Below are 12277 nucleotides of genomic sequence, written 5' to 3'. Positions count from 1 at the left end.
CCCTGGAGTGCAGAGGCCTCCTTATTGACATCCACGTTCAGGGGTCTGGATCAGTCTTGTACTGGCCTCCCCAACAGCATCTGGGGCCCATGTGCTCTCCCTTGTTCAGGTCAACTGTTCCTGTGGGTTTCTCCAACCTGGTACAGACCCCTTCGTTCTTCATTCCTCCCTCTCTTCAACTAAATTCCCGATTTCGGCTCAGTGTATATCTGTGGATGTCTGTCTCTGCTTCCATCAGCCACTGGGTGGGGGCTCTAGGATGGCATAAAGAGAAGTCATCAATCTCATTTTAGGGAAGGGCTTTTAGGTTATCCTCTCCACCATTGCCTGGATTGTCAGATCGTGTCATCCTTGTAGGTCTCTGGAGATCTCCCTGGTTCCAGATCTCTTCTCGGACCTATAGTGGCTCCCTCTGATATGGTATCTCTTATCCTGCTCTCTTTCCTCTATTCTTCCCCCAACTCGGTATTTCTGCCCCTCCATTTCCTCTCCTCTACTCGTCTTCTCTTGCTCTTATTGTAGCAGCTCCTTCCCGCCCTACCCTCATGCCCCCAATTAGTTCAGGAGTTCATGCCACTTCCATTCCTGGGGACCATTTATCCCTTAGAGTCCTTCATGTTTCCTAGTTTCTTTGGTGAAGAGCATTATAGGCTGGTAATCCTTTGCTCTATGTCTAAAATTCATATATCAGTGAATACATACCATGTTTGTATTTGTAACTGGGTTACCTCACTCAGGATGGTTTCCTCTAGTTCCATCCATTTGCCTGCGAATTTCAAGATTCCATTGCTTTTTTCTGCTGAGTAGTACTCCATTGTATAAATGTACCACATTTTCTCAATCCATTCTTCAGTTGAGGGGCATCTAGGTTGCTTCCAGGTTCTGGCTATTACAAACAATGCTGCTATGAACATGGTTGAACATATGTCCTTGTATGAGCATGTACTATTTGGGTATATACCCAAGAGAGGAATGGCTGGATCTTGAGCTAGACTGATTCCCATTTTTCTGAGCAACTGCCATACTGATTTCCAGAGTGATCTTACAAGTTCGCACTCCCACCAGCAATGGAGGAGTGTTCCTTTTTCTCTGCATCCTCTCCAGCATAGATTGTCATTGGTATTTTTTATTTTAGCCATTCTGACAGGCGTGAGGTGGTATCTCAGAGTTGTTTTGAATTGCATTTCTCTGATGGCCAATGATTTTGAGCACTTTCTTAAGTGTCTTTCAGCCATTTCAGATTCCTCTGTTGAGAATTCTCTATTTAGTTCTGCACCCCACTTTTTAATTTCATTGTTTGGTGTTTTGGTGGCTAGCTTCTTGAGCTCCTTATATATTTTGGAAATCAGTCCTCTGTCAGATGTGGGATCGGTGAAGATCTTTTCCCATTCTGTGGGTGGTCGTTTTGTCCTACTGACTGTTTCCTTTGCCTTGCAGAAGCTTCTCAGTTTCAGGAGGTCCCATTTATTAATTGCAGACCTCAGTGTCTGTGCTACTGCTGTAATGTTCAGGAAGTGGTCTCCTGTGACAATTTGTTCAAGGGTAATTCCCACTTTCTCTTCTAGAAGATTCAGTGTGGCTAGATTTATGCTAAGATCTTTGATCCATTTGCACTTCAGTTTTGTGCATGGTGACAGGTTTGGATCTATCTGCAATTTTCTGCATGTCCGAATCCAATTGTACCAGCACCATTTGTTGAAGATGCTATCTTTTTTCCATTGTATAGATTTAGCACCTTTGTCAAAAATAAGGTATTCATAGGTGCGTGGGTCAATATCAGGGTTTTCAATTCGATTCCATTGGTCTATCTGTCTATTTTTGTGCCAATACCAAGCTGTTTTCAGAACTATGGCTCTATAGTAGAGCTTGAAGTTGGGCATGGTGATGCCTCCAGAAGATCCTTTATTGTAAAGAGTTGTTTTGGCTATCCTGGGCTTTTTATTTTTCCATATAAAGTTGAGTATTGTTCTTTCAATGTCTGTGAAAAACTGTGTTGGGATTTTGATGGGGATTGCATTGAATCTGTAGATTGCTTTTGGCAGGATTGCCATTATTGCTATGTTAATTCTACCTATCTAAGACCATGGGAGATCTTTCCATTTTCTGGTATCTTCTTTAATTTCTTTCTTTAAAGTCTCAAAGTTCTTATTGTACAGGTCTTTCACTTTTTTGGTTAGTGTTACCCCAAGATATTTTATGTTGCTTGTGGATATTGTGAAAGGTGATGTTTCCCTGATTTCTTTCTCATTGGATTTATCATCTGTATATAGTAGGGCTACTGATTTTTTTGAGTTAATTTTGTATCCTGCTACCTTGCTGAAGGTGTTTATCAGCCGTAGGAGTTCCCTGGTAGAATTTTTCGGGTCACTAATGTAGACTATCATGTCGTCTGCAAATAGTAAAAGTTTGACTTCATCCTTTTCAATTTGTATCCCTTTGATTCCCCTTTTCTTGTCTTATTGCTATAGCCAGAACTTCAAGAACAATATTGAAGAGATATGGAGAGAGTGGACAGCCTTGTCTTGTTTCTGATTTTAGAGGAAACGCTTTGAGTTTCTCTCCATTCAGTTTGATGTTGGCTATTGGTTTGGTGTATATTGCGTTTATCATGTTTAGATATGTTCCTGTTATTCCTGTTCTCTCCGAGATTTTTATCATGAAGGGATGTTGGATTTTGTCAAAGGCTTTTTCAGCGTCTAGTGAGATGATCATGTGGTTTTTCTTTTTCAGTTTGTTTATATGGTGGATTACATTGATGGATTTTCGTATGTTAAACCATCCTTGCATCCCTGGGATGAAGCCTTCTTGATCATGGTGGATGATTTTCCTGATATGTTCTTGGATTCGGTTGGCCAATATTTTATTGAGTATTTTAGCATCAATGTTCATGAGGGATATCGGTCTGTAGTTCTCTTTCTTAGTCATATCTTTGTGTGGCTTGGGTATCAAAGTGATTGTAGCCTCGTAGAAAGAGTTTGGCAATATCCCATCAGCTTCTATTGTGCGGAACAGTTTGAGGAGTACTGGAATTAGCTCTTGTTTGAATTTCTGGTATAATTCTGCAGTGAAGCCATCTGGTCCTGGGCTTTTTTTGGTTGGGAGGCTTTTGATGACTGCTTCTGTTTCATTAGGGGTTACGGGTTGATTTAAACTGTTTATCTGATCTTGATTTAATTTTGGTAAGTGATATTTATCTAGAAAGCTGTCCATTTCCTTTAGATTTTCCAATTTTGTGGAATACAGGTTTTCAAAGTATGACCTAAAGATTCTCTGGATTTCCTCAGTGTCCGTTGTTATATCCCCCTTTTCATTTCTGATTTTGTTAATTAGCATGCTCTCTCTCTCTGCCTTTTGATTAGTTTGGCTAGAGGTTTGTCTATCTTATTGATCTTCTCAAAGAACCAACTCTTTGTTTCATTGATTCTTTGTAATGTTTTCCTAGTTTCTACTTTGTTGATTTCGGCTCTCAGGTTGATTATTTCCTGGCGTCTACTCCTCCTTGGTGTGTTTGCTTCTTTTTGCTCTAAAGCTTTCAGTTGTTCTGTCAATTCTCTAATGTGACTTTCCTCCAGTTTCTTCATGTGGGCACTTAGTGCTATGAACTTCCCTCTTAGCACTGCTTTCAGGGTGTCCCATAAGTTCGGGTATGTTGTGTCTGCATTCTCATTAAATTCTAGGAAGTCTTTAATTTTTTTTTTATTTCTTCCTCAACCCAAGAATGGTGCAATTGGGTGTTATTCATTTTCCTCGAGAATGTAGGTTTTCTGCAATTCTTATTGGTGTTGAATTCTAGCTTTAATGCATGGTGGTCTGATAAGATACAGGGGGTTATTTCAATTCTTTTGTAACTGTGGAGGTTTGCTTTGCTGCCAACTATGTGGTCAATTTTTGAGAAGGTTCCATGTGGCACTGAGAAGAAGGTATATTCTTTTGTGTTTGGATGGAATGTTCTATAGATATCTGTTAAACCCAGTTGTGTCATAACTTCTGTTAGATCCTTTGTTTCTTTGTGAAGTTTCTGTCTAGTGGTTCTGTCCAGTGGTGTAAGGGGAGTGTTGAAGTCTCCTACTATAAGTGTGTGTGGTTTTATGTATAGTTTGAGCTTTAGTAATGTTTCTTTTACAAATGTGGGTGCTTTCGTATTAGGGGCATAGATGTTCAGGATTGAGACTTCATCTTGATGGACTTTTTCTGTGATGAGTATGAAATGCCCTTCTTCATCTCTTTTGATTGCTTTCAGTTTAAAGTCTAATTTGTTAGATATTAGGATTGCTACCCCAGCTTGTTTCTTGAGCCCATTTGATTGGAAAATTTTTTCCCATCCTTTTACTCTGAGGTATCGCCTGTCTTTGAAGTTGAGGTGTGTTTCTTGTAAACAGCAGAAGGATGGATTCTGTCTTCGTATCCATTCTGTTAACCTATATCTTTTTATGGGTAAGTTAAGACCATTGACATTTAGGGATATCAATGTCCATTGTTCATTGGTTCTTCTTTGTTTTGGATTTATTGTTGGTGGTGTCATTATGTGTGGATTTTGCCCTCCTGTTTCTTTTTGTGTTTGGTAAAATTAGATTATCTATTGCCAGTGTTTTTGTGAGTGTGGTTATGTTCGTTGGGTTGGAGTTTTCCTTCCAGAGCCTTCTGTAGTGCTGGATTTGTGGATATGTATTGTTTAAATCTGTTTTTTGTCATGGAATATCTTTTTTTCTCCATCTGTAGTGATCGAAAGTTTTGCTGGGTACAGTAGTCTGGGTTGACATCCATGCTTCCTTAGTGCTTGTAGGGTATCTATCCAAGACCTTCTGGCTTTCAGAGTTTCCATTTTTCCATTGAGAAGTTGGGTGTGATTCTGATTGGTTTGCCTTTATATGTTACTTGGCCTTTTTTCTTTGCTGCTCTTAATATTTTCTCTTTATTCTGTAGATTTGGTGTTTTGATTATTATGTGTTGGGGGGACTTCTTTTTGTGGTCCAGTCTGTTTGGTGTCCTGTAAGCTTCTTGTACTTTCATAGGCATATCCTTCTGTAGGTTGGGGAAGTTTTCTTCTATGATTTTGTTGAATATGTTTTCTGTACCTTTGAGCAGTGTTTCTTCACCTTCTTCTACACCTATTATTCTTAGGTTTGGCCTTTTTACGGTGTCCCATATTTCCTGGACATTTTGTGTTAGGGATTTGTTGGACTTGAGGTTCTCTTTGGTTGATGAATGTATATCCTCTAGTGAGTCTTCAGTAGCTGAGATTCTCTCTTCCATCTCTTGAATTCTATTGGTTATACTTACATCTTTAGTTCCTGATCGTTTATCCAGCCTTTCCATTTCCAGCATGGTCTCATTCTGTGTTTTCTTTATTGTGTCTATTTCAGCTTTCATGCTTTGAACTGTTTCAAGAGCTTCCTTCACTTGTTTGGATGTTTTTTCTTGGCTTTCTTTAGATTCTTTAAGAGATTTATTTATTTCTTGAATTTTTTGTTTGTCTTCTCTTTCATTTCGTTTAATTTTTTGTTTGCTTTTTCTTCTATTTCTTTAAGGGATTTTCTTGTTTCCTCTTTAAAGGTCTCTATCATCTTGCTGAGATAATTTTTGAGGTCCATCTCATCTTCATGCTCTGTGGTGAGCTTTTCAGATCTTGCTGGAGTGGAGTCCCTAGATTCTGGTGGTGTCGTATTGGTCTTTCTGTTGTTGAGTGAAATCTTATTCTGTCTTCTCCCCATATCTTCTTTTAGTGGGTGCAGGTGGGGTCTCTCTATCTCCTCTTGTGACCCAGTGGTATGTGGGGGCCAGGAATTCAATGTCCACAACTCTAGATGGTCTTGACTTTCCTGGTAGTCTCCTCACTAGTTCCTGGGTCAGTTGGTGGAATGGAGGAGTGGGGAGCTAGCAGATTCGGGGCGCAGGGAGCTCTTCCCTGCCTGGGTGTGTCTACCCCAAGCCCGCAGGTGCAGACGGGGGTGGAGGGGTGGGGTGGTAGGGGTGGATGATGTTTTGGGCGGGAGTCGGGAAAGGGCAGAGATTCACTCACCTAGTTCCTGGGTCGGTCGGCGGAATGGAAGGGTGGGGTGCTAGCAGATTCGGGCGGTCTTTATTCCTGACATCATCAGTTGACCATGGAGCCCATCTAAAAGTGGGAGTGTGGGGGAAGGTGCCCAAAAGGGCACACATGGGAGGAAATAAAGACCATGATTTGGTCTGTCATATACAAGAGCAAATACAGAAGGTGATGGCTTGTTTTCACTTAGGCTTGAGACTGGGGTGGGAAGTGATCCCTAAGACATTCTTAGAAATTGTCAGTTCAACCAGGTTTGGTAACTCAAGCCTGGTACTTGGGACATGAGACAGGAGGATTGCTGTGTGTTTGAGGACAATCTGGATTAAATAGTGAACTCTAGGCCAGCCTGGGCAACTGTGGAGTGAGACTATGTCTCCACAGAAACAAAAGTATAAACAAATGAATGATAAATGTCAATCACTATCACCCGTTTCCCCATCTCTTTCTCCCCCTCTTCCTTCTTTTGACAGAGTCTTTTGTAGGCCAAGGTGGCCTTGAACTCCCCATGTAACTAACTATAACCTTGAACTCAAGATCTCCCTGACTCTACCTAGATCCTCAGGCACATGCCACCATACCTGGACATGGAACCCAGAGTCTTGCACATACTAGGCAAGAACTCTACCAACTTAGCTGCATCCTCTGCTTCATCTTATATCCACTGCTGAGTTCCTCTGATAAACTTTTCCCTGCAATTATTGCCATATTCAATTCTAGAACTCTTGGTACTTTTTGATACTTTGTTTCATTAGCACTCCTATTTGTGTAGGTGTTTTATTATATTTTCCTTGAATTAGTTATTCATCTCCATTTTCATTTTCTTGGCTGTATTTATAATGGTTGCTGAAACCTTTATTTGCTAATCCTGGCATCTGGGCTGCCTAAGGACACCTGGCTGCTCGGTATAGGGCCTATTATTTCCTTTATATGTCATATAGCTTTTATGTTACAAAGGGACATTTTTGGTAATGTAGCCACTTTCTGCTATGAATTTCGCTTGAAGGTAGCTGTTGATTGGTTTGTTTTAATTATCATTAATTATTTGTCTCCCCTGAAGAGTTTTGTTCATAATTTCTACTACATTTATTTTGTGAGTGTGCAGTTGTACCATGGCATGAGTGTGGAGGTCAGAGGACAACCTGTAGGAGTTAGTTCTCTCTTTCCGCTATGTGGGTCCCAGGGGCGGAACTCAAGTCATCAGGCTTGGTGGCAGTGAGCCATCTTGCTGGCCTCACCTGGAGTCCTTAAAAGAAGACATCAGATGTCTGCCACCTACCTCCTCAGCTCTTCTCTCCCTCCTGGATCCCCCTCTAAGAAGCTCCCCCTCCACTTCAGGGCAGGTCACCACACTGAAGGCACTGAACCTGAGACACTGCCCTCTGGAATTCCCTCCTCACCTGATTGTTCAGAAAGGCTTGGTAGCCATCCTGACCTTCCTACGGATCTGCTCGGTGGAGAATGCCTTCCCTGGAGGTGAGTCATCTCAGGGTTTGTAGAGTTTTCTATGACTAAAATGATCAGTACCAGGCAGACCTGCTTCTCCAGGCCCTACACTGACCCAAACCCATGCCTTGCCATGGTTCAAGTCCACTCTGAGTGAACTGCTCCTGTCTGGGTAGATGTGGGTAAAAGTTCATGGGAGAAAGTAAGTAGAGCGGTGATCATCTACAGCCCACTAACAAGCAATTGCCTTGGGGGGGGGGTCCTTGTGTTCCTCCAGACAACTTTTTAAAAAGCTCCAAGAAGCATATCCTGTTCCTGCCTAGATAGCAGGAACTAGCTTGATAAGCATGCTGTCGCCTTGTAGGATACTTACTAAACTGCCCATTATGTTAACAAATGACCAGACAGAGAGGAGAAGGAAGAGAAATGGTGAATCAATCTTTGCCTTGACCTATCACAAATGTGCTGGGTTGCAATGTTTCAAAACAATCATATTCATAAAAGGCCCTTGTTTGTGTCTCCAGAATCAGCTCTGAGACAGGGATTCAAAAGCCCACGGATGGTTTTGGAGGTGTCCCGGGAAACTTGAGAGTGGCATTGGGTGGCCAGGGAAGGTGAGGGGCTGCACTCTAGCAAGCCCCTAGGAGACTTATATGCAGGGCAGCTTACAGAGCGCTGGTACTAAGTCTCAAGGATTCTGTACCTGCATGGTGACCTAGCTGAGGGTTCATCCTTGGGTGGCATCTAACTCCAGTGCCTCAGACTGCCTATGTAAAGACACATAGTTTAGGAAAAGGCAGCATGTAGCAAGACTCTGAGAGGTTGCAATGGCACCCAACGTCCCTGAAGGACAAGTTAACAAAGACAGGATAAGAGAGGAAAGACACTGTAGGAAGCACTTCATGCCTGGCAGGAGCAGGATTAGGCATGGAATTATGGGTTACTGAGAGGCAGGAGTGAGAATCTGGATGCAGCAACCACTATGCTATGGGTTGGGGCAGGGACTTAGCGCAACACCTGGTGGCACATGGTACTGAATACTAGAGGACTTAGGTGCCAAACCGCAGTGAGAAAGCAGCATTCTGGCAGGTAATCTGTGCTGTTGAGAAGTGAGGATGGCTTGAAGAGGAGTTAACTCTGCTCCAGACTGGAGGGGCTAAAGGTATAGGAGGTTGAATACACCACACTTCCAGGAAAGCTCTCGATCTGGGGCCAGGAAATGGTGCAAGAAGTGTCACTGTGACAGCTGTAGGGCTGCAGGTCCACCATGATGTGACAGATGATGGAAGTCCATGTAACATCCTGGCTCTATGGTAAAGTTTGTGATTGGAAGTCACCCCTGCTTTGTATTTTACTCAAATTTAAGGAAGGGGTTGTCAACCATAGAGTGGATAAGATATCTAGTGTTTAAGATCAGAAGAGGCTAGATGGTGGGGTCCAGTCCTGTCCAGTCCTGCATCTCCTGGCTTGGTATGGAGCCTCTGCTCATCTGAGAGCAAGTACGCAGCCTATGTCCTCAGTGGATGGGAGCCACACTGAGTCAGAACTTGTCTTTTCTCAGTAGTTCATACAGAACTAAAATCTCTAAAAGTCAGCAATGCATTGCCAAAGAACAGCAGGTACATGAGATAGCTCTTAATTGGAAATGAAGACTCAAGATAAGCCAGGCAGTAGTGTCACATGCCTTTAGTCCCAGCACTCAGGAGGTAGAGGCAGGCAGATTTCTGTGAGTTCGAGACCAGCCTGGTCTATCAGAGCTAGCTCCAGGACAGGCTCCAAAGCCACAGAGAAACCCTGTCTCGAAACCTCCCTCTCCCTCCCCTAAAAAGACTCAAGACAACTTGGCAGGGGGAGGCGGGAAGAAGAAATGTCCATAAAGGCGACCGGAATGCCACACGCACTTGGGCTAAAAGGTAGCATAGGTGGAGAAGGTACCAGGGGGACCAGGACTCTTCAAGCAGTGTGTCCATCACTGACCAACAGCTGTTGTGGGTCTGTGGCAGCCTAAGGGGTCCAGCTAGTCCTGACCCAAGTGGACTCCCTCCCTCCTTCCAGACATCTCAGCAAAAGTACAAAGACTGTGGCCCTGGCTGCTAATTGATTCCGGAGAGTGTTATTGACTTACAGGCCACTGTTGTAGGCAGCTTTTCATGTTGGTGAGACAAAATGCCTGACAACTATAACTTAAGGATAAAGGCTTGTTTTGGCTTGGGGTTTGAGAAGATACAGTCAGTCCATCTGGGGAAGTTGCGGCAGCAGGTACATGAAGCAGCTGGTCACAGTGTGTCTGTGGTCAGGAAGCAGAAAGAGATGACGGCTGGTTCTACACTCACTTTCTCTTTTTTTATTCAGTCTGGATCCCCAGCCCATGGGATGGTGCCCCCCTCCCCATGTTCAGGATGGTTCTTCCCCCTAGTAAATCTCTCTGGAAATGCCCTCATTGTGGCAAAGGTGTGTCTCTAGGTGATTCCAAATCCAGACAAGCTGACAATGAAGATTGGCTCCACAAGCACTAAAATGTCATTTTACTCTACTAGGAGTCTCAAGGGTTAAGATGAACCGCAGTGACCTTCCATGCACTGTGCAGGTTCATCCCCAGAAAGGCTTATCCAATGAGAAAGGCCTGAATGTCTCAAGCCATGAGGCAGCCATGGAGAAGGGGAAGGAGAAGAAGGAGAAGGAGAAGGAAGAGGAGGAGGAGAAGGAGAAGAAGGAGAAGGAGGAGGAGGAGGCTGATATCTTCCTGCCTATGGACTGGCTAGACCTGAGTGAGCTCCACAGATCCAGCATCTACTCTGAGAACTGGCCCAGTGAGGAGGAGATCAGGCGCTTCTGGAAGCTGAGGCAGGAGATTGTAGAGAATGAGAAAGTGGATTTCCTGGAGAAGAAGCTCTTGGCTGTCGAGCTGCCCCCAAATCTCAGGGCAGCACTAAATGCCAAGGAAAAAAAGCGCCGGAAGCCAGGGCCCTCAGGCAGGTAAGGCAGCACTAAGGCAGGCTTGTCTGATCTCACAAAGCTGTAAAGTTATTTTGTAATTGTCTGAAGCACAAGGTCCTCTTTCTAAAATGCTCCTCTATTCTAAAACTATTATTTAGACTATGTTGAGTCAGTCCTGAGTATAGGACCAGAACAGACCAGTAACAGAGCACACTCAGTAGAATAGGCCATGTGGATGAAAATCAGCTCCGGTATGGTATGTAACATGTGTACATGCAGCTGATGTGTGTGGTATGTGGTACTTCATGTATGGAGAATGAGGTGTGCCATCATATCTCAGGGAACAATAATGGGCTCCTGAGGGTGACAGTCTTAGAGCTGACAGTAGCCCGTGGTTTAAAACTATCTGAGCATTTAGGAAGAAACCCACAGGAGCTGGGAGTCTGAAGATGACAGGCAGGGGCCTTCTTAGACTCTAACTATACTGTGGTTTTAAGCATTATAAATGTTGTTTGTGGCATGTGTATATGTGTATGTACATGCGTACTCATCCGTGTGTGCACATATAGAGACTAGAGGATGACTTCAAATGTCTCACTCTCTGCCTTGATTTTCGAGACAGGGTCTCTCACCAAACCTGTAGCTTGCTATTTCTGTTAGTCTATCTGGCCAACAAGCCCCCTAGGATCCATCCATCTCTGCCCCCAATCACACAGTGCTGGGGCAGCAGGTTTGGCCACTACTCTTGGTTTCCACATGAGTGCCTGGAAGCCAAGCTCGGGTATTCACACTTATGTGGCAAGCACTTAGCCCACTGAACTATCCCTGCAGCTCCCGGGCTTGAGTATTCATCTAAACCTTAAAGCATTCATACATGTTGCAGCCAAGAAGTTTTGGAGTGTTTGGCACCCTGCACCATAGAAGCATGTGGTCTTGGTGGTCTGGGGCTGCTGGAATGATCTCAGTACCAGGTCATGGGCAGAGAGCAGTAGCATCTACTCTGCTGTTTAGCAGCCTCTTACCTCTTTTACACCGACTGTAATGAACAATAAGTTTATTCCAGCAATCATGGCTCTAGAAGTGCTTCATAAGTTTGTCTCTCTCAGCCACAGATACCAGGCTCAGCCCTGGGAGACTGATGTGGTGGCTTGAGAGCTTGGGGTTCAGTGTGTGGCCACACCCTCTGGTTCCCCTGCTGACACTGTGCCACTTCCTGGGAGTGGCTTAAAGATGACCTTTCCTATGGACTTCAGTTCAGTAGTGGGTGGTCATCTGGAGGACAGTGTTCCTCAACTGACATGGATCAGTACTGATGCTGTCCCTGGATTGCCGTAGCTGGGACCAGTGATGATTTCAGTATCCAGTGGACCCATCAGGCCTCCTTTAAAGCTTTCCTGATATTTATTGGGGTCTTGGTTTTAGTTTTTTGAGTCAAGGTCTTATACTATAACCCTTTTTCTTTGTTTTTGTTTTTTGTTTGTTTGTTTGTTTGTTTGTTTGTTTTTTGAGACAGGATTTCTCTGTGTAACTTTGGAGCCTGTCCTGGAACTCACTTTGTAGACCAGGGTGGCCTTGAACTCACAGAGATCTGTCTGCCTCTGCCTCCAGAGCACTGGGACTAAAGGTATGTGCTACCACCACCCAGCTCTACAACCCTTCTTTTAAATTTGCACATATTCAGCATTGTATCTCCCACAGATATGAGTGACCATCATGAAGTTACATTTTCTTTTTTTTTTTTAAGATTTATTTATTATTGTACATTGTTCTGTCTGCATGTATCCCTGCAGGCCAGAAGAGGGCACCAGATCTTATTATGCATGTTTATGAGCCATCATGTAGTTGCTGGGA

At 43.7% G+C, this 12277-nt stretch overlaps 1 protein-coding gene across 1 annotated transcript in view; it reads left to right on the top strand.

Annotated features, from left to right (window-relative positions):
• Positions 1–12277, top strand: part of Lrrc27 (leucine rich repeat containing 27) — a 35416-nt gene that overhangs the window by 9667 nt on the left and 13472 nt on the right. Inside the window, exons 4-6 of the mRNA XM_035441607.1 lie at positions 7382–7534; positions 9888–9940; positions 10203–10465. Coding sequence (XP_035297498.1) covers positions 7382–7534; positions 9888–9940; positions 10203–10465 — 469 coding nt within the window. The remainder of the gene's footprint in view (positions 1–7381; positions 7535–9887; positions 9941–10202; positions 10466–12277) is intronic.

The sequence above is a fragment of the Cricetulus griseus genome, chromosome 3 (assembly GCF_003668045.3).
Source record: "Cricetulus griseus strain 17A/GY chromosome 3, alternate assembly CriGri-PICRH-1.0, whole genome shotgun sequence".
NCBI lineage: Eukaryota > Metazoa > Chordata > Mammalia > Rodentia > Cricetidae > Cricetulus > Cricetulus griseus.
The sequence above is the reverse complement of the archived record's forward strand: the minus strand, read 5'-3'. Positions and strand labels throughout refer to the sequence as shown.